This window comes from Corvus cornix, chromosome 3 (genome assembly GCF_000738735.6).
Source record: "Corvus cornix cornix isolate S_Up_H32 chromosome 3, ASM73873v5, whole genome shotgun sequence".
Classification (NCBI taxonomy): domain Eukaryota; kingdom Metazoa; phylum Chordata; class Aves; order Passeriformes; family Corvidae; genus Corvus; species Corvus cornix.
In genome coordinates this window covers 3,883,441-3,906,578 of record NC_047056.1, presented here as the reverse complement: position 1 = coordinate 3,906,578, position 23,138 = coordinate 3,883,441, and the positions used below count along the sequence as shown (strand labels likewise).

Here is a 23,138-nt window from a genome sequence, read left to right as displayed (position 1 = left end):
AGACATCCATATAGCAATTCCTAGAAACAGAATCATGGAAACTAATCGTATTCACAGATTTAAGAGATTGTTTAAATGGTACAATCTGCACTGTGGCAGTACAAAGCAAAGTTAAATGTTTTTTTTAAACATAGCTTATTCTGACATTTTGCATACTTGGGTCAGTTGTAGGGCAGCTCACTCAGGAATTTTTAATCCAGCTCCAAAACTTGATGAAGATAAAAATTCTTTTAAGTTCTTGTAGATTTGGAGTAGCTCTGCATTTAATGATATCCTGTTCTTGACAGATAAAAAGCCTGTATGAGGATGCTGCAATTTAATCACAAATACACATGCATGATTGAGACCATCAAACAATATTTATGCACATACTTAGTTCTTAAAAGCATCTATAAAGAACTCACACACTTCTTAAATTAATAATGTTTATTTCCATTAAACCAAGACAAATTTTCAAAATTAATACAAGATAAAAATTCAAGGTGGTTGGCATGGGGAAAAAAGATACGACTGCACATCATGGATATTATTTGTATATGCTCAAAAATATTTTTGAGTAAAACAATACTGGCACGTAGAACTTGCACTTTCCCACAGAACAAAACCAGCAGAATTTTCCTTTCTCTTCTAGTCAGTAGTTGTATGAAAACTAAACACACACATGCAGCCTGCAACTTTCATAGCCAGGTTTACCATGGGAATTTGGAACAATCCTCTATCAGAAGTCACAAAATTGTAGCAAAACACTTTTTCTATTGCATTTTCATATCTGATGGATGTTATAATACTTTCAACAAACAACAATTAGTTTTTCAATATTGACTACAAGTGCTTCAAACTGCCTTAGTACTTGCAAACAGGCCTGAGGCATTCACAAAACCTTATTTATTTGATACAGATTAAAGCACTCTGCAAAGTTACCGCTCCTGCCCGAAATCAAAGCCACTGAAAACCCATTTTGCTTGTTGGTTTCACTGGGCTCCAGATTTGCTACAGCATTGGACAAAATACACAAGTAACACTGATTTTTAATTGTTTCAGTAAAAATCTTTCACCTTGACAGCAGTATTTTCAAGTATTGCTATCCTAGTCTTCTAACACTTATCGAAAATCATCAAGAAACAAGACAAACAAAAAAACCCAAATGGAGAGAAGAGCATTTAAACAAATCCCCCTCTCCTTACCCCACCCCGCCCTCCCACCCAGGATCTTGCTGACTTAATTCCAAAACTCACAATTTATTGTACAGCCAGGAGCTGGAATAAGCTTTCCCTGAGCGCTCTTTCTACCTGTTTCAAAAAGTCAGAACATGTTTCCTTGAATTCAGCCATTATTATTGCCATTGTCTTTGCTAATATGCAACACATTTTCTAGACAAGTTATTTCATTTTGGCAGCCCTGGATTTGTATTCTATTGCTCCAAATACAGACCTTGAAAGTGCATCTGACTTCTAAACAGTATTAATCAGGCAAGTTTCAGGGAGTAACTAGACCCAAAAGATCTACATGCACAAGCCTTTGTAATGATACATCTCCATTGAAAGATACAGAATCAGTAATGGATCTGCTCAGAAATTTAGTGGCATAGCATCAATTAGAACTGCTTTGCATCCTAAGGTTTGGGTTTTAGAAAGGAACAAAGCACTGTCCCGTGCAGGAGGGGGTCAGGAATGGGTATAGATTTCATATACAAGAAAAGCAAGTGGTTCACATGCAAGATGCAATGCTGCACCATCATGGCACTGAGAGCATCTTTGGAGGTCTAGTCCCTACCTGCTACCCACCTTCAGAGGAGTGGGCATTGTGTGATGTACACAAGGAAGCCTCAGAACTGCATGAAATTTTGCTTAAACTAGTCTAAGTCACAGCTATTGTCATGGACTTTAAATGCAAATCCCCAGAAGACTGACCTAAAATGTACCATTAAATACAACACAATATAAATACACGAGGAGACTTGGTTAATGCTGCTGACTGCATTCAGAATTCAGTAGTCTTGCTTTTTCCTTCTCAGTATTTCTAGCATACCAAAAGGCATATTTGTGTCTTCCCCCATAAATAAAGTTAGTCTGATAATTTAATTTTGTAGATTTATAAAATATTATTTTCTATGCAACTTAACGCAGTAGCCTAAAAAAAGCAATTAAATTTAAATTTAAGAAACAGTATATTTACAATTAAAATAAGTACAGACCTTATTGGGTTTGCATTCATTTATAGCACAAAATAATTTACAAGGCTTAAAGTAATAAATAAGTCACTGGAAAGCTTTCAGAGATGTGCATTCTCCACCTGGCAGAGTGCAGTGGAGTTTCAGGAAGCAAGAACGAGTTCTGGCTAAAGTGTGTCCATGACTCCTTATGTGGGACGGCCTGGACCAAAACGGGCTTTTGACCTGGGTTAAAAACACACAAGAAACATATTTACAATGTTAATGTTGGTTTTTTTACATTATTAATGCAGGTTTTTGAGGTGTAGGGGTTTTTTGGTTTTGTTTTACAAGGTGGCAAAGAACAGGCTAAAAGCCTTAACCAAGACTTTTCCGGTTTTCCACAATTTTCACAAAAAGAAATGATATTGGAGCTGCAGTGAACCTCCCCCCAGCATGGCTCCAAGCGTGTCCTTCTCCCAGCTCGACTGGGAGGCAAAGGGAAGCTTTCACACCTCAGAGAGCTTAACCTGGTGGAAGCTGATCCATAAGAGGCATGTGTGAAATGAGGTGTGTTTTTCTTTAAACACCCACCACCCCACACCCCCAAAATCCCTGAGTTTTTCTTGCTGTTATTTTAAATCTTACCTGGGATTCTTCTCAGCATTGCTTTGTCGTGCACTGACCTGTGCTGAGGCTTTTATCTGAGCTTCAAGTCTAGAATAAATGCCTCCTGCATACTGGAATCCAGAAAAAAATAATCAAGTTTTGACATGACTTCAGTGTAATCAGTGACTTTCCATAAAAATCACTAAAAGTCAGCAGAACCTATGGCATTCTTTTGTCCATTACCACAACCCAGTACTGAATTTTTTAACCCCATTCTATTTCCCATGAGCAGTTTTTAGAGGCAGTAAACTTTAAATACTATTTTAAACTATAATCCTCAAAAAATCATGCTTGGAACAAAATGAAGATTGATAAAATTCATTCTTTAGCTTAAGTATTGAACAGATGTTATTTTGATTTGTGTTTAATATTTTTGCTAACCAAGGCTCGCTTCAGCTCTGTAATCACTACATTTTGCCAGGACAAATCTTACTTCTTTGCTGTCTTTGGACTTGACTCGTTCAAGGTCTCCCAGTCTCATTTTTATTAAGTGCCCTGTGATCTCAGACATTCTTCTCTGATCTGCCAGAAATAAGAAAGGTTGTTTAGAACAGCACTTTTCCTTGCTACTGAATACAAGGAGGATTAGACAAAGACTTTAGTGATACTGGATCTGTAATTTTTTTCAGTTCATATAAAAATCTTGAACACCCAAGATCCTAAACCCTGAGGCAGGATGTAGCCTCAGCAGCCTTGGCAGATACCAGAATCAGCTTGAGGCACTACACTGAGATCAAAATCTCTGGAAATGGTTTTGAGGCTGAGGTTTTCAAAACAGCAAAATTGCACAAGACTCTCAGAAGAAATTAAAAAAAGGCAGAACAAATTAATACAATTCTGAGTATTTTTAGTCAGAGAGACTGTGAAAGAGATAAAAGTGGATGTTTCTCTGTTTATCTGCACAGACAACAAATGCCACAGGCATGCAGGAAAAAATATCTGCATACTTTTATAATCATGAGATGACACAGCTATAATCTCTGTAGGTTATGTGCTGATATTCCAAATAAAGCCCATAAATCACACAAAATCCCCAAACCCCAATTGCTGTATCTGAGATTAAATTCACCCTAAAGGGGCTTAACTAGCTATATTTTAAAGAAATTAGCGCGGAATAATTTTCTTTGCATAATATTAACTCTAGGAAAGCTAAACTCATGCAGGAACAGACCATCTTCTCTTTGAGCATCTTGGTTGAATCTCAGGGACCTGGAGGCGTCCCATTTGTTCTGCTGCATGCTCACACTGGAAGAGAAAGGTGCACACCCTGTTATCATAACAGCTTACAAAGAGGGAGATACTAAAATGTGTTCTCAAGGCCTTTGAAAACGACTTACATGAACGGAGATGCATCTCGGGAACTTGACTGTCGAAGAAAGAAAACCACATTTTTAAGGTCAAGTCCAAAACTTAGAGAGAATTCCTCATTATTTAACCCAACCAGAGAGCCTGGATTCACAGCTGTGATTTTACCTTGTCAGACAGCTTCTCCTTTTTCTGAACACTGGGTGAAGAAACCACTTTCTTTGGGTGCCTGTAGGACTTCTTTAATTTCTCCTTTCTCCCTGCTAATGGAAGAAATATCTATTCATACCCTCAGATACTTGGAATTTCTCAACTACAGAGCTGCTGAAGTATTCTTCTCCCCTCTGTTTCTTAACAAATAAGTGTAAATTAACAGGCTGTTTTCCTTTTATTAGTGTTGCAGGCATGCTAACACACATTACTCAAATGCTTTTCTATGAGAAGTATACAGAAACTCAAGTATGTATTTAAAATGCAGAGTGGTTACACATAACAGCATAAATTTTTTACATTTAAAAATAAGTACACATACAACCTACATTCTGGACCATAACAATTAAATGAACAAATTCTAAACAATATCAGATCAAACAACTTTAAAGGACAAAAATTTTCTTTCAAATTTGATTTTTTTTTTAACACGCTGGTACAAATCCATACCCTTTGAGTAAAGACAAAAAGAACAAAAACTGCCTCTCTGTGTGAATGAATCATTAGCAGGGTGAAAAATTGCTTTTTGGTTTTCCATGTTCCTAAAACCATTATCACGTTAAAAAAAGAAAAAAATGTTTTTAGACCATAAAAAGTTTAGCTTCAATGCAGACACAATTTTAGCCACATTAACCAGTCATTCCTCTATGTAATCAAAAGAATATTCTGCAGGTTTTTTTTTACATGTAAAAGCAGTCATGTAATTGCTGCCTTTTCTTCCAACATTTATTACATGAAATTTCATTAACTTCATAGTTTCCTGCAAAATAAGTGCTTGATAACTCCAAGGACTTCTCAGACATGAATAGCTACAGATTTCCTTGTTTGCCAGTGATTTTTGATGGCGCTGAGCAGTGGAGTAATTTGTACCTAACCACAGAAAAACTAGAAATAAAATTCAAGTAACACTGGTTTTTAATTTCAAAACAGCTAATGTTCAAAATCTGCTTAGAGAGGACTTCTGCTGCCTCAAATCCCTATCTGGTAACTCCAGAAAGGAGGACTGTAAAAACTTGCTGTACCTGGTTTCTTGCACACTTCTTCTTCATCCCCCACTTCATCCTCAGTGACCTCTGAGCCAGTGGTGTACTCCTCCTCTTCAGATAACAGTGATTGCTGTTTCTAATCAACACCAGGAGAAGCCAGGGATTAAAAGTGAGGCTGGGTTTCTATTAAATGATACATATTAAATCTCTCTTGCAGGAGCTGATATCCGACAGAGCTCCCTATCTCAGTGATGTAACAGTGAACAGTTCCTAACAGCTCAGCATGGAATTATGGAAATGTTCAGGAATGTGATGTTTGCATTGTTTGAATATACACATGTATCTAAATTAAGTGATAATGGGTGCCTAGTAATGAGGAATGAGGAAGCTTAACAATGAAGACATGAAGCACCTCAGACCAGCCAACAGAGACAGATACTCAAAACCTTGGATTTTGAGTTATGTTTCTGTCAGCCTAAAAAATTATTAATAACTGATGCATGCAGTTCTAGTGTGGGCTGTTGTCACTTATAAAAACATTTAAGGGAATTTTTGATTTCTATTAAGGCCAAAGTAGTACTTCACACTTCTTGTAAAAACTGCTGCTATACTGCAACATCTGAAGCAAAGCAAAAGCAAGGAAATACAACTTCTGTCTCATTAGCTAGCAAATGATAATCAAAGCTAGTTCTCTGTTAGTACAGAAGACCAAATATTTAAAGTAATAAGTATTTTACTAACCAGCTGCAAAGTCCAGTTCTTCAGAGACAAAAACTGTAGTCACAAAGAGAGAGAAAGGCATATAAGTTAACAAGCCAAAAATAATTAGAATGAAAAAGTGAGATGAATTCTAAAACTAGGGGTGGTATGTTATAGTACAGCACTCTACACTGGTAACTCCCAGGTCTCCTCCCATCTTAAAGTCTAAATTTTGGTGGAATGACTAAACCCAAGCAGGATGCAAAGCGGTGACCAATTAAATGCAGCCAATTCATGTTCTAGTGCGCCTAAGCTTAGCATTAAAAATGTTTACAGCTCATTTTTGATGGAAAATCAGTCCAGGACAGGAGGGAAGTTATGTACCCTGTTTTTACAGAGATTAAATTTAATAGTGGGAGAACTTCTGATACTCTGATTGAAATTCTCATGGAGTCAACAGCATTGTGCTACCATCAGTATCACTAAGTTATCAGAAGTTCCAGAACTTCAGAAACTTATCATTGCATGAACATTGTCTTTAAACCAGAGGCATTATCATATCAGTTTCCTTAAATATGCCTTAGAAAGTATCTCTGTTGACTTGCTGTGGAAAGTAAAATCTTGCACATCTTGAAAGGGAAAAAACCCCCAAACCAACCAACCTCAACCAAAACACAACCCAAGCTGCTGGTCATCTTTTGTGGACTTGCAACAGTCATGGAGAACCTCAGATACATCAGCAGACAAAACCAAGGCAGCAATTACTTAAACATTTGCCACACGATGTATTTTACAGCTTGACTGGATCCTTAAATATCATCAATTTGAGAATGGGGTGGGGAAAGCACCAGACATAAGGAAAATTCCCTCTTATATAGTGAAATATTTCCAGCAGACATGGGAAAAGGTTTGCCTTTTCACCAACCAGGAATTTTGTACCTATGTTATCCTGCAATGCCCAGCAGTGTGCTTCTTCCTCCAACAATGTAGGGGGTTTATTTATTAAAACTTGTTCAACAAGTTCTTCAAAGAATCCTCATTATTAGAAAAAAGGAAGGAAAAGCATCAGCACTCACAGCATTGATTTCTCCAGTTTTGGGGCCCCACGGTGTATTTGGTTCTACAAGCACATCACATTCAAGGCCTTTGTCATCACTGAGCCCAATACCAGAATCACTTAGAGAGAAATACATAAACCAAAAATATTTTCTATTCCACAACTTCAGAATCAGTCTCAATTCACTCAACACGTATCAGTCAGCCACATAGCATTTCAATAGCAATACATTAAAATATAAAGATATAAGTGAATGCTTATGAATGACTAAATGCCTGCTTGAAAAATAAAAGGAAAAAGTATTTGTTCTTCACTTCCCAGTTTCCAAGTAAACAACCAAAAATAAGTTACCCTTAGAAAGTCCTATGACTCATTTTGAAAAGGGAGAGAACTCAAATATAACAAGCACACGTGTTCACTGTTGAAGGCTGAGTTATTTCAGTAACACAATACAATGTTCTTACCTATTCTCATCCTTAGTGAAAGGAACAACGATAACATCTCTATGATGCAGCAGATCATTCAAGATCTGAGTCGTTTGAGATGGCAAAGCATCCCCATCTTCACTTTGAGATGGCAAAGCATCCCCATCTTCACTTTCTGGAGGTAACTCCACCATGTGATCCCTCACTTTGCAACCCTGCAGTACACAGAGACAGAAGATCAAATATTGGGAGTTAATGGGAAGAACTAATTTCAGCAAGTATAATAACAAAAGTTCAAGTTTTGAATTACAATCCTTATTTTGGAAGAAGATCCATTTTCCTAACACACATTTTTTTCCCCCCCACTATGTGTTATGCTCTTTTAAAAGAGAGCTGGTATTGAAGTACCTTTGGGAGGGTTGTAGGGTCAAACCGAAGAACTTTTTGGTTACAACAGGGATACACTCCTGTGCCAGTCGAGCCCAGAGCACTTGCTACACCTGGATAAAGGACTGGCTGCGAATGGTACTGGCAGTGGGAGAATTCAGTGCACAGGAAAGACTACATTGGAAAAAAGAGAGAGAGAGAGAGGGGTGAGATGACCTATGGAAGTAAAAATTTTGCACTGTAAAGAATGCATACCGAGCTTTATTACCACATATTTTCCAAACTGCTTTAATCCCTTCTTCACCCTCCAAAAGTCACCCACCACAAGCCAAAGTGAAACGACGCGAACCTGGTTACATCTTGAGCAGGTCAACCAATTGACAGTCCCCCAAAGACGCCAGTAAACATCTCGCCAGGATTTCAGCTCCTCATGAAGGCAAATTAAATACTCATGGACTTCCCAGGTTTTGTCTCTGAAAAAGCAAAGCATCAGTCATGACTGTGTTTCAATCCTGCTGCCAGAACCGTGAGGTGGAGAACGAGCAGAAAACACACTGGTGAAAAGCCTACAGCAGAGTTACAACCAGAAGGCTACAATGTGAGACAATGGTTATTAAATTCAGAGCATGACAGAAGAGCCTTTGTTCTTTCACAACATCCTAAACTCACTCGTAACCAAGAATTACAGCTGGACTCATCTCAAGAGCCATATACTACAAATTTATAAGCTAAGATTAACAACTTCTATGTATTTGCACCACAACAATAATTACTTAGCTAAGAAATACAGTTTCAAAACACAAGCTCATGCCCTTTTGATGAAGGTCCATACCTGACAGTTCTAGTCTAAAAAATACAGGACTTTGTTTCTTCCTTGTGATCAAATAAGACACACCTCTTCAGAACTCAAAAGAGAATATGCAACTTGCAGTGGGGTATGTTATCTTCAGAAAGAGCAGATAAAATTTTCCCCCCAATTTTAAGCCCTAGCCTGAATAACTTTTGTTATATATGCGCCTAGCCTAGACTAAGAAAGCACTACTTCCAGTCAAAAGTTAGTTCTAGGCACCATCAGAGGACCAATAAATAGAAACCTATTTTTAAATCATTAAAGATAGAATTGTATTAACTCCTGAGCCTGAATTCATTAGTGGCCAGCATCACTTCTCAGTAAACATATTCTGTGTAGCAAAGCATCACAAGTAGCACAAGGCAGATAATAAGAATCTGGATAATCCTCTGAGTAACTTTAAAGCCCTGCACATTTATCTGCTGGGAATTGCAGAGCAGCTACATACACTCAGCTTAAGTGAAGTAATACAATTAATGAATTCTACGTGACTAATCAGCAGTGATCTTAAATAGGTCAGGACAGGGGCACAAGATTTGGTTCTATTTAGATTGTGACACAAAACTTATCCCACACCTTGGAATAACTGGTGGGAGATGATATGGAACTGTTTGGGTTGCTCTGAACAAAACGAATCTGATGAGAAAGGTCTCCTGTCATTCATCTCCCAGCATCCTCCTTGAAGGGGGCATGCGGGGAGGGAGGGAACGGCAGCTGATCATGGACTGATCTTCATTAACAGCAGAATCCAGCTGTTCACAGCCATGGATCAGACAGACAGAATTCAATTACACATTTGTGCCAAACGAATCAGGCTTACACACAGAACAGGTCCTGCAGGCTCCTCTGACAAATACTTCAGGAACAGAAAAACAACTGGCAAAGTTTATTTATAGCAGTCTTTAAGCAGGTTGAGCATTTGATTTGACAGTATAAAGTCAGTCTAGAAAATTCTCCTTAGCCTTTCTTTACTGGCATGGTGGGGTCTATCCTTCACTAACAAACCTTGCAGAAATGCAGCATTTAATTCAATCTGTCATCAACCACACACATCTTAAAACCATCTGATGAAAGAATTAGCTGAGTATTTTCTATTTAAAGCAGTGCAACCCAAAATAGCCCTCCCAGTAATCATGGCTGCAGTTTTCCCATTTCCATTCAGCAGCAGCACTGCTGAATGAATTTCAGTAGTACATCATCATAATCACACCCCTCTGTTTTAATTTTTTTCCAGGTAATACAAGGAGTTGAGACGTTTCATACACTCTTCACATATCTATGACTTAATTTTGTAATGTGTCTGAGCATGCAGTACTTCTAAAATCACCCAAAATCATAGAGTTGAAGAAACATTTTATGTATAAAAAAAAAAAGGTATATATTCACTACCTTATATGAACATAGACAATATTCCCATGTTGGTCTATGTTGATTTTTCCTGGCACACAGGGAATTCTCCTTTCAGTTTCTTTAGTTAGCAGCTTTTTACATAAACAACACCTAGATTAAAAAAAAAAAAAAAAAAGAAAAAAGAAAAGAGAAAGAAGGAAAGAAAGCACTGGAGTAAGAGCAGGACCTCTAAACACAGGGACTGTCCTTGCTATTGAAATAGCAATGAAAAAACACCATACCTGTATAATGTTGCTGCATTTCCTCTAGAATCTGGATTTACATACTCTGGATCAAACAGTCTCTCAATCTTCTTGCAGAAAAGTTTACTATTAATGACAGTAACACAGCTCACCCATTAGAAAAAAATTGAGAATTGCTTTATGCATAGTGAGATTAACAACTACATTCTGACATGCAAAGTCACTCTCAGAATCTAACTTTTAATATAATTGTCCTTTAAATTATGCTGTTCATCTCATCTTTACACAGGCATGACAAAAGAGATACTTTGATTTTTTCCCCTTTATTATATTGCTTGCCAATATAAACTGCCAGCTTCTACCAGACCTTTTACTAATAAATATTGCTGTGAAATTGCACTTCATTCTAAAAGTAAGCCTTCATCCCTACTGACTAAAGACCTCCCTTACTTTCACCTTGCTTATCTGTCAGTCTGTACTCCAGTAATTGGCCCTTATCTCCACACTAAGCTGGAGTCCTGATGTATGAAAGAGCATTCCAGCACAACTATTCAGCCTCCCAGCCATCCTGAATTCTAAGTCTAAATATCTTGAGTTCACAGGATGCTGAAGCCAAACCATTCCCTACCAATTAGGAGCATGTCATCTCATAAAAGGTTTCTCACTCTAATCCTGACTCCCATGTGAGAATTCATGAATAATTCGCCCGTGCCATGCTCCTGGTGTGGCCTCTCCTTTTGCTCATTTCCTATAAAAGCTCTTTCCTTTTGCTCATAATGTTAAATACCAAATTCTGGAGTCACACCACTATAATTCTGCATGAAAAATACATTACATGAGAATATATATATAATATATAATTTCAAACTCCACAGCCTTAGCAGTTACAAAATATTATCCCAAAGCTCAACAGCACTTCAGTAGTGTACTACAGGGCAAAAAAAGTTACCTCTTAAATTTGTCTCTTTTGTCCTTCAGCTCTTCCACTTCATTGTGCCTGAAGAGATCAGCAATGTGTGTAACAAGATTAGCGTTGATACAGTTCATGTTACACGGCGTGGCTACAATAGCATTCATATTTTTGTGACAATAATGAATACATTCTTCTACCTAGGAAAAATAGAAATATGAATGTTAAGGAATTCTAGACAAAAAACCCTCATACTAATCACTTCAAGATTTTTATTTTTTTTAGAGTGTGATGATTTGGAAAACTACTTCAGTTTGACTTAAAAATAAAAAGCAAGCCTCAGATTTGCCTAAAGGGGATGCTGAATTAACATGACTTAGTTTATGTTTTCCTCCAAAAATTTCAGTAACCTTCCAATTGTTAAAATAGAACCACAAAACACATGGATCTCAACTTCAACAGCTGTGCTTTACTGTGGATCGCCCCAATGACAGAACTTCGGACAAACATTTTAACAAAGTCAGCAGATACTCCTTATACAGAACTGGAAAATCAGATCCTAAATTGCAGAAGAGTCATTCATGTAAAAAGGATATAAAACAAGCACTCCAGATCACACCATCACATTTAGAAGTAACTTACTCTAAGTTTTATTGCACTGAGATTCTGTAAATATTTGATAACTGCACTGAATAGGAAAGGCGGTAAAAATCTCAAAGTGTTCTCATTGCAGCACCTGTTTACATAACAGCCAAAGCACAACAAACAAGCTGTTAAGACACCTGGTAATTAACTGTGCCCTCAAGCCAGAAAATCAATCTTTCTTAATACTTACTAATGAATCCATCTTCAAAAACTCAGAAGAAATAAGGATTGATATGACATTTGATGGCTCTAAAAGGAAACAGAAAAACGGTGGGGCTTTTTACATGATTTTTTTTTTTTGTAATTTTGTATCACATCCCTCCCTCTTCATATTTAACATCTGTGTTAGTGATTATTTTAGCAATCAACCTGTCATTCCATCTTCTAGTATCCAGAACCTTTTAACCACCTTAAGAAGCAAACTTTTGGTTTACCATTTCAGTGGTCAGAGTACAACTATAACAATCTGGAATTTATTAGAATTGGAGAAGGAGGCTTCATAGGGATACAATGACTAAACAATTACACAAGATTAACTTCTATCTGTAGCCATCACACCCAGCTGAGATTTTCTCAACATAACCTTTGCATTGCAAGTTACAAACAAACCAAGAGAAGAAAGTTATATCTTTTTAAATGGTAGCAAAGGCTCATTTAAAAATTTAAAACTTGCCTCAAAATCCATAAAGGCAAAGGCTCTTCTATCATTGTATTGGATTGCATTGAAATTGCAGAAAACATTGCAATTGTACTAACAGGGAGCAGAGGAGAAACAAACAAACCAATCAATCATCAGCATTTTAAATCTACCACCCTGTCCTTGGTCAGAAGAGGTCTGAAGACTCTTAATTAAAACATCACATCCCAAAATATATTAGGGTTTTTTTATTGCTTCAACTTTCAACATGTTTCCTCAAAGCTGTCAGTGCTGGCAAAGCAGACATCTGCTGAAATGACCACAAGATCTCTGTTGCAACACTTCTATAACAAATGACAACAGTCAGAAACGAACCAGCTGGGGCTGAACTGCATCAAACCCATTCATCTTCAGTTAGTACAGAACATAACAAACCTACAAGAAATTATCTACTTTTACCTAAAGTGGGCATTTCATTAGCCTCAGACTCCTTAGAGTTCCTTTTGACATATCTTATCAGCCAGTCAAAGATGTGAACATCACAGTGCACGGAAATGTCCACCTCCTCCCAGCGCTGGGCATCCACTGACAGGTACTCAGCAAAGTATTTCATCTCTGAAATCAAAAGGTCTCGAGGACACACAAAATCTTCTTTGAGGTTTTTGGCTTCATCACACACATGGATCACCATATTTGGCCTCAAAAGAAAAAAAGCCACAAAGCAAATTAGGAGCCTAAGCCAATTAGGACACTCATGTCCAACTCTGGATCACGCATTGCAACACTGATGTCACCAACAGGGTTTCACTGACAGAGGGAAAACAAAGTGCAGCTATTAACTATTAATAGAAACTATTCTCGGATAGGTGAAGAAGACAGATGCATATCTCCTATAGATAATGACAGTGATTTAATTGAGGGAGCAGAAATAGAAAATTTCTAGCTCCATTCCACAATTTGGTCACCTCTGTTATAGGATGCAACCTGAATTATATGGAGAACTTATTTGTTCTCCCTTCTTAATTTTCTTAAAAGAGTAACCAGATACAGATGCCTAAGTTACGGAGGCACCAGGGACAATAACAGCAATTTTCATCTGTGGATATTAAGATTGGTTTACTGTACATTAAAATGTCTGTTTCTTCAGAAAAGCTCAAAGCTAGAATCAGTAAATGCCATCTTTACAGAGATGCTTAGGTTTCAAACAAACATTATTTTATGTGTACTTACACAGTGTGAAAAACAGGGATGTGATGGAATGAAAGTGACCTGGATGGCTATTTGAATTCATGGGGAAATTCTTCATTTACAGCTTTCTTTTCCTGCTTTTATACAGGACAAATCTGTGCTCACAGAATATTTTTTTAAGTGTAATTGAGCATCAATCTTGTTTCATTCCTCTTTAAAATCAGGTATGTTTCCCATTCCTGCCCCAGCTATGATCAATCACCCAGAGGAACACTATGCACAGATTTATATCTTACTGCACACAACACATTCTCAAACAACTCCTTGTATTTCTGTAGCAATGGAAGGTTTCCAAATTTCTTACAGCATTTATTAGGATGTTTCCAGCTATTTTCTTTCTGGTAGTAGAAAAATACGAGCAATTTAGACATCTTCCTATCAGTTCTACAAGCCCCTAGATAACAAACACACAAAGCTTTTCTTACCCCTGGGTTTCGTCAGTGCTTTCTCCACTGTTATGTACAGGACCTTTCTCAGATTCTGAAGAACAACTCCTTGTGGAGGCTGCACTGGGCCTTCCTTCAATGTAAGGAAAAAAGGCTGCATTAGAACAAAAATTCCTGAACTTTTGCTCTTCAGCATCTTGGAAATGCAACTGAAATACGGCTGTCATGGTGGAGTAATGGCACACAGCTAGGAACAAATCTGTTTCCATAAGGGCTACTAAACAATCCAGATTCCTGCTCTGAGTGCCGTACACTGGGAACTCACAGCAGCAGCATTGCTGGGTTGCCCAGACACTTGGCTACAAACCCAGATCACTCCCAGCTCAACACAGAGCTTAAGACTCATAGCCTTCAGCACTTCCTTCTGGGAATGCGACCCATCCCTTTAGCTCTTCTTGTCTGCTTTGTGGGATGTGGCTCCTAAGACCCTGCCACATCAAAGCTTCTGCCAGGCCATAACTTGAGACCTATCCCACTCCTTACCCATCATGTGCCAGCTTTGGAAATCAGCAGCTTCCAAAAAGAAGTGCAGAAGACTCTCAGATTGTGTTTGTTTCTGCCAAATTTCTCACACACGTGGCTTAAACTTGCTGATCATGTGAAACAATGTTCAAAGAGAGCAGACCATGAAATTTGCCTGGTCCTAGAGCTACATCATGGAGGTTATTCCCAGAATAAAGGACAGATGCACTTCAAATGGGTGATCTTCACAAAGGCACTACAAGCAGTGGAAAGTGGACACAACAACCTTGTGAGGTCACCACATCCATAGAGTTCTGGATCAAGGATTAAAACAATGAATCTCTTTTCCAACTGTGAATGGATTACTGCAATCTGAAACTTCAATGATCTTGCTTAAAAGTCAGAAAGATCATTGTCTTTTTTAAACAATGGAAGGGCACATATCTGTCTGCCACTGAAAACGCATAAGGTGGTGATTTTCCATGATTACGCCACTCTCTCAGATTTCAAGAGTTCAGAAGCATCTTCTCCCCTCTTGCGTAATGTAAGAGGCTGTACTCTTCTGAAGAAGATTAAGATAGACCTCTTATGGCTAAACAACTACAGCAGACTGACAACAAAAATGATATGGCTCAGAACACAGCAGTTACACCCCTCAGGAAAGCAAAATTACTGCACTGGAGGCAGAAGAAACAAAACTCTCTGAAGGTGCAGCCTAAGGCCTTGCACAGTTAAGCCTTAGCAAGGCCTTACCAGAGGGAGCCCACTTAAGAGAAGGGGAAGATTCACTCAACAGATTCACTCCCAGTAAAACCTTGGAAAGGGCTGGTGAAGCCACAGCTTTCTGGGCAGCCATCCCACTGCAGGCAGATGAGGTGGGAGCCCTGGGTTTGGAATCAAAGGTGCGAGTTTTAAAAGAAGGGACTGTGGAAATACATGGTATGAAACAGTTCTGTCTGCAAATATTAACAAGTTCCTTGTGAACACAGTGAAGTGATTTATTGAAGGCAATAATGCTGACAAGAATATGCAACACAGCCAAATTAATGGGGACATCTGAACTTCACCATACGTTGCTTCATATCTTTTTAGCCCCCCCCCCCCCAAAGCTTACAGATTGATTAACTTTTGAAACCTTATAATAAATACCTTGGGTAAAAGGCTATCCTATGTGCTTGTTTACTGCCATGAAATGCAATCAGAGGGACTTACCAGCAGTTTGCCTTATAATTAGCAAGTATTAAATGAGCTTTTATAACTCAGCCAAAACCAGAATGCAGATCAGAATGAGTATGGTCTGATTTGCTTTTTCTTGCTGTTACTCATAACTACAAACAAATGCAAACAGGCCCAAAATTATTGATATTGATCTTAACAATAAGCTAATGTGACTAAATCCACTAGGAAGCAATTAATTAAACAAAAAACATTCACATACAGGATTTTCTCAAATCCCCAATTCTAAAATATAGGAGTACCTCACAAATACTAAGAAGGTGAGTTCACCCAAGCCTGTGAGAAAAAGAGACTGATTACCCTAATTTCATATCAACAAATTACACATAAACAGGGCAAATGATTTATCCAAAGCTGCAAAGAGAACAGAGAATAATCTCAGGCTAGGATCTTGTCATAGGAAACATTACACTACCGGACTTAAGTGCATTAATAGTCATTATATGTATTACACTGTTAGAAAGAAAACATGCACTAACTGTCTGAGGAGTTCTAGAAGCAGACTCAGCTCGTTAACTGCCTACTGGGAAGCTACTAATCCTGTAAACCAGCATTTGGGTGCCAGCAGCATTTATCCCACATCATGCATGCAACTACATATAATTGAAAACTGATGGGAAGCACTTTCAGTCTTGACACTCCATATACAGTTTTCCAATAGCATCCCTTGATTAGAGTTATTAAAAACACTTTATCCAAAGTTCAAACAGCTGTTTTCTGCTGCAAAGAGGATAGTGAAAGCTGGAGTGAAGGACATTTTAACAGAGAACACGTTGTTTAAACATTTCACTGACATCTTAATTTTTCACATAGAAATTATTTATTCATCACTGAAGCAAATTTCTCATGCAATGCCTTTACCAAGTCCTATAGCCACTGGAACATCTCCGTTTACACTGAAAATCAGAGAATAACACACACATTTAATTACAAGTTCTGACAGAAGTTGTACTTAAGGAACTGTTAACAATATTTAATTGTGCTGTGATTGAATTTACAACTATTGTGTTTGGTCCTCTTCTGCCCATATAATTACTGGGACATAATTGACTAGGACACATTTTATGTCAACACAAGACTGTCTTAAAGCAAAACTTAGCTACATTTTGCTCCAACTCCTCTGTACCCATCCTTGTCAAACACAGGGCTTCTATCTGGGAGAGGAAGGTTTGCCCATGAGGGATCACCTCCTCAGCTTCCTGCAGCTCTTCCTCACAATTCTCTCCAGTTATTTTAATAACGCTGCTTAATGTGACTTCAGATGGCTGTAGGGTTAACAGCACACCACTGAAACTCCTGAACAGAGGATTCAGCAGAAGGATTCATGCCTCTTGGAAGGACAAGTTATCAAAAATACCCAAGCAAACATTGATTCTTAAACTAAACTAATGGCAAGTGCCTTGTTGTATGCATGACATTTATACTAAACTTCCCCAAGATGAATGACTATTATTCCTGAGTGGACTTAACCACTCGGGACAGAAGCATGCACATACTGATTATCAAAGCCAATATATTTCAGAATGACTAAAAACATACCAGTTATAGTAATGGAATCCTGCCCAATAGCAGGCTCCTGAAACTCTGTCTGTGTATCGAGCAAGGAGGATTTGATGTACGTAGCTAAAGTTTCCACGGGACTCCCACCAGCAGCCATCAGGGGATTATACTGGTTGTCAACAGGTGAACTTCCACTGCTTTTTAGTTCATCAAACCTTTTTGCACACTGTCACAAGATTAAATGATAGGACAATGAAGCAGTAGCTTTCAGTACATTTTTAATAATTATGATTTGAGATGGATATTGCACATCTTTTGCACATGAACAGTTACTGATATCAAACTTACAAGGCTTCCTATTTAGTTAGTGCTATCAGAAAAGTAAATAAAAACACAGTAAAATAATAGCTACCATAATTAAATACAGAAAGAGAAAAAATCAGATAGAACCTGTTTCAACTTTCATTTCCTTAAACCCCATGATTTTAAGCCTCATTTTCAACAGGGAAAGTTATGGGGAGAATTTGAGTTCTCATTTTGTAACTAGTTCTTTTACCATAAATATGGTCAAATGTTAGTAAGAGTGGCTACAGAAATTGGTTCACAATCATTATTCTTTTACTTTATGACCTCCATTCCAATTTGGACAAAAGGGACTGGTGTTTTCCACTGCAGTTCTATTAATTTTTCATTCCCACTGCAGTTCTATAAACTTCCCATTCCCTGTTTTTGATGAACTAGAAAGTCTTTCCATTCTGCAAATTTGTACCAACAGAGTCATAATTATAGGTTTGGTTCAGCCAAGTCCTACACAGAGGTAACTTGCACATAAAATCTACTTAATTCTACAGGTGATCCTCCCGTGACACAGGTATTGGGCTCCATTAGCAGCTGGTTTTATTTATTTATTTGTTTAGGGTTGAACTAACAGACATTGCTCCATGCCAGTGTCCCTTTGGGCCAGGGGCACACAGGGACATCCTTCTGATATTCACAGTCTTTCCAGTTTGGGATGCCAGTCTACTACATGCAAGAGATAAATAAAGGGGTATCTGTGCTTTTATGTAACTGCCTTAAACAAGGACTCCACATATTTGAGACATTTAGTTCTTTAAAACAGAGTAATCAGACATGTACTAATCAATCATATTCATTAATATGAGGAGAAAGCTCACTGATATTTTATTTGCTTAATGTGCACAGTGCTGTCTGCACTTTGAAAGGTGAACAGTAGAGACGTCCCCAAGCACTTGAAAGGCAGCAACATTCCACAGAAGCTTCTACACCCAATCCTTCATTTTTATGTTCTAAATACAAGGTTACAGCAACGCCCAATAGCACTGCTATAAATGTGAGCTGACACACTTGATTAGGTTTGCAAGAAAGTCAAGACCACTGGCTTGTTTTCTTTCAGCTTTGCTGATTCACAAGGGCAAAAGACATTTTCTTTTCTTGGCTTACACCCTCTCAGAAATGAAAAAGTCAAAATTATTATTAAAAAAAAAAAAAAAAAAAAAAAAGGGCATTTCACCAGGAAATTCAGCAATCCAGAAAGAGAAGTAAGTATACAGAGGTTCTTCAAATTCTGTTCCAACCAAAGAAAGAAAAATCCACATCTTGGAGGATCAAAAAAGAAACAACTGCACTCTTCACCTAATAGAGGCCTGTAAATCCTCCTTGTTTAGCATTCTAACAACAAGCATAGAGAGTTATTAGGTTTCCTAGTAAGGATACTACAACCTACATGAGGTTAGTGGGTACTGGCATCCTTTCCACCCAAGTCTTAGCTATGGAGTTTGGAATATAGTAGCACAGCTCCCTTTTTTTATTACACTTTTTAATTTTTCCTTCCCAGTAATTTTCATTCTTATTCTGTATAAGTTCTAATGAAATCAAATGCAGAATACATTTCTTAATTTCAATACTCAGGTTCTGTAGAAACAAAACAAAAACCCCCACCTCTTTTCAATCTACTGCTCATTTAACATTTTCAATTAGGTGTAAATTACTTTAGAAAAAAACCCCTTAACTTCCATTTCCCTCCCTCCCTCCCCTGAGAAATGTTTTCTTCTCCATATAACACTGCTTAAAGCATACAAATTCTTTTATCAGTAAACTCACTTCTTTGGATGTATATCCTGGCACCAGCCTTGCCACACTGTCCCAGTCGATAGGCTGAGGAACACCAATTAGGGAACACAGGATCATATCCAAAACCATTTGGTTGTTGTCATAGGGAAAGTTATTGTTTTCTGAGAATCCACGACTCATCTTTGGCTACTTAAGCCTAGAAGAGAAAGAGTTTTTAGCAAGTCTCACTGCATGGTTTGCTAAAGCTTGATCTACTTTACCTGCAGCACTCCATAAATTACTGGGGGAAGCGTTTACCACAGCATTAAAGTCAAGTACTGAGGCTTCTTTGACAAAATTTACATATTCACAAAACCCTGAGGGAGAAGCAGATGCACAAAACACACCAAACCAAACCCAACCCAAGAGCAGCAGGTATTATCCACCATTCCCCTGAGGTGCCTCTTTCCAGAGGGGAAATCACACCTCTGAGTGCTCTAATACAACAGAAGGGCTTCCCACAATCTCAGAATAAACGGCCTAAGTTACAGAGGGCCATGTTAATGTAAATTTACTCACATTCAAACACAGTTATGTGTTCCCACAAACCTTCTACTCTCAGCTTTGCTCTCTCTTGCTCTCCCCATCTGCTCAGCACACCTGATTACCATTATTCAGAAGCCAAACCAGGATACCTATTTAAGGGCCATCAATATTTCGGAGTCAGGAAACAACACCTGAATCTCGTTCAACTCTCATCCCAAACACCTGACATTCCTAACTCCTTATTAGCCAGGATAAGCCATTCCAAAAACCTCTTATTCTTCAGCTTCAAGCTGAACACCACAACAACGCATATGAGGACAGCAGTAAACACCTTAAAAAACAGGATTATATTTAGTTTTGGGTTTTTCTTCTTTTTCCAAATGGATTTTATACACAGCACCAGGGAACAGAGTAAAAGTTCAAAGTACTGTTTCAGCATATGCTGGGAAAGAACTGCAGACATTAATCAAGAGTTTCATGCTCAAGTAACACACACAGCCAAAAAGCTCAGGAGAGAACCACACTTGGAAAGCAACTTGGACCTTTTCTGAAGTACCTTAAAGAGATCCCATAAATAACAGAACTTAAAAGCCACACACAAATTTTTGACTTATAATGCAAGAATGATGGAGAATTTGAGAGAAAATACACCCAGATAACACCTGGTAACTTGTTACTAAAAGCACACTATACATAAATGTTTCTTTTGCACCACCCTCTTTCTAAAATAAAAGATGCTTAAAATACACAAAATCTCCTTGATTTTTTCTCCCTCCAGAAGCTGTTCCAGCTCTTTTTTTCTGCTTGTTTTGCTGGTAGAAACAGAAATCAGCGCAGCAGGTAACTGTAAGCTTTCATCCTCTCAAAAGAGCAGCTGAATTAAATCAGGAGAAAGCCCAGAACCCACCGAGAAAATTCTTGTTTCCCACAGTCATGAGATTTAAAAAGAAGAAAAAGAGCCACAAAGCAGAAGACAAGTCCTATAGAAAATTTCATACCCTTTTAGCAATTCTATCTAAATGAAATCTGCTGTAAAATATGCCAGATAGCCAATTCTAAAGGAGAAAGGTCCTCGCAGGTTATACGAGTCCAAAACTTCCAAGTAAAATAGATGCCACTATCAGGTAAAAGTGGATCAGTCCCTGAAGTCACGGTGCCCTTATCCCTCACGCCGAGAGCACTTTCAAGCAGTGTTACTGTGGTGATTCTGTGTTGGAGACTTCTCTCTGTCAGCGTGCAGACAGATGTCGGTACCAATTACATTCCAGCCCCGGAACATCCCCCATTTCTGCTGTTAGGAGGAGAAATAACCGGGCCAGAACAGGTCAGCACCAGGGGCAAACCTCAGTGGTTATGAAATACAGAGCTGACTTCTTGTGCTAGTTCATACACATGTAGCAGCTGGTTTAAAAATATGTTTGGATGAGATAAGTAAACGATGGAGTATTATAATCCCCTGGTCTCACACCATAAAATAGGCTTAATGTAAGTAAAATTGCCAGCAACGTCAATATTCCATAATAAGCATTTTGAGGGCTAGTGCTATGGGATGATTACACTGGGAAATCAAAGAAAGAAAGGAAGAAAGAAGGAAAACAATTTTTTTTGGCAACATCTGAGTCTGCAATTTACAGGGAAAAATTCTGGGTGCTTCACTGGTAACAAGTTTACTACACATCAACTCTGTGGACCATGATGCAGCCCGAGCATGAAGGGATGACAGGTGCTCTAAAACATGATGACAGGTTCAGAGAGAATCAAGTCTTTGTCTCTCATACATGTTTCTTTATTTGCTTATCTTGCACATTAAAATACAGTTCTGTATGTGCTTATTACTGCAAGGACAAATGAAGGAACAGACTTAATCACAGGCGTACAGAAGTTAAGTGTTTTTATTTCTATTCTGGAAAGAGCATGGGACTCCTCTTTGCAGCTTTATACAGGACATTCAATATTTGCTTTTTTCTCCTTTAGGAAACCCTGTTGGAAATACAGACACATGCAAGATTCTGTCTCATGCAAGAACTCTATAAAAGCAGCAACATAAAGCCTGTAATAAATCATATTGTTAAGAGAAAAAAAACAACTTCTACAGATTCTCACTGCTCTGTTATTGCAAGGAAAGCTCAGGTTAACCCTTCCCTCAACTATGAAAATTGGAGAAGAAAAAAGTTTCCAAATTATTTAACTCTGACCAACTCATTTGAGATGCACAGCATAGAAAGATACGTGAGAACAGAAATTTCTATTAATACTCAGAATTCCAAATTAAGTAGTGCAAAGGATTCCTAAGAGTTAAATTCATCATGGAATCACACAATCTGATTCTACTTTTTTATTATTTAAAGCAAATAATTAATGTAGAAATGAAGAATAACTACCCCTTGCAGGCGCACAACCTGAGGGAAGGTGAAGATGGTGGGATGGGCACAAGGTTTCCATCCACAGCCCTGAAACGCAAGGAAGTGATGGTGCAGAATGAGGCGGGGGAGAGGAACAACAGCAACTTTGTAGCTTGCCACCGTACCAGCCAACATTAAAAATTACAACGCGTTTAAATTAAAATAATAAAAACCGGTCTCGGACACCCTACAAGTGCAGCAGCGTCCTCGTGTGACGCCCTCAGAGCGGGGACCCCGACGGCCCCCCCGGGCGCTCTCCGCCGGGACCCCTCCCGGGCGCGCTCCTGGGTTTACCTGGCGGTTCCCAGGCGCGGGGTCAGCGGGACAGGACAGGCAGCGGCTCCTCCTCGGGACGTGCCGGGGTAGCAGCGGGACGGGGACTCGACTCCACCGAGGGACGAGCGAGACCCGCAAACGCCCCGTCCGCACCCGCCGCGCCGCGCCCTCATCTGCCGGCACCGCCCGGCCCCCCCTCACGGGGAGGGGCGGCAGCGCCGCCAGGGGGGCGGCCCCCGCCAATGGGCGCGGGGCGGGTGACGAGGCCCCGCCCCCTCGCGCCGGGCGCAGCCAATGGAGCGGCGCGGAGCGCTCCCGCCCCGGGCGCGCGGCGGCCCCGCCTTGCCGCAGTGCAGCGGCGGCGGCAGCGCCCCCTCCCGCCCCGCGCGCGGCGTCCGGTCGCCGCGGCAACGCGCCGCCCCGCGCGGCGT

At 39.1% G+C, this 23,138-nt stretch overlaps 1 protein-coding gene across 4 annotated transcripts; it reads right to left on the bottom strand.

Moving 5' to 3' along the window:
* Positions 1 to 411: 411 nt before the first annotated feature.
* Positions 412 to 22,891, bottom strand: KIAA1841 (KIAA1841 ortholog). 4 transcript variants are annotated; one of them, XM_039569632.1, is made up of 21 exons: positions 22,726 to 22,891; positions 19,535 to 19,700; positions 17,453 to 17,639; positions 14,195 to 14,288; positions 12,981 to 13,219; positions 12,075 to 12,133; positions 11,279 to 11,439; positions 10,369 to 10,476; positions 10,127 to 10,237; positions 8,237 to 8,360; positions 7,909 to 8,061; positions 7,540 to 7,715; positions 7,095 to 7,194; positions 6,061 to 6,093; positions 5,356 to 5,455; positions 4,292 to 4,386; positions 4,156 to 4,184; positions 3,990 to 4,063; positions 3,252 to 3,340; positions 2,798 to 2,889; positions 412 to 2,395 (listed from the first exon to the last, which is right to left on the bottom strand). In XM_039569632.1, the coding sequence occupies exons 2-21, from the start codon at positions 19,682 to 19,684 to the stop codon at positions 2,359 to 2,361; spliced, it is 2,211 nt and encodes a 736-aa protein (XP_039425566.1). In that variant the 5' UTR covers positions 19,685 to 19,700; positions 22,726 to 22,891; the 3' UTR covers positions 412 to 2,358. The 4 variants fall into 4 exon arrangements, with proteins under 4 accessions (XP_039425566.1, XP_039425567.1, XP_020440384.1 ...); XM_039569633.1 differs by having other exon boundaries at positions 10,369 to 10,455; positions 22,726 to 22,890; XM_020584795.1 differs by lacking the exons at positions 17,453 to 17,639; positions 22,726 to 22,891 and having other exon boundaries at positions 19,535 to 19,615.
* Between the last annotated feature and the right edge of the window lie 247 nt (positions 22,892 to 23,138).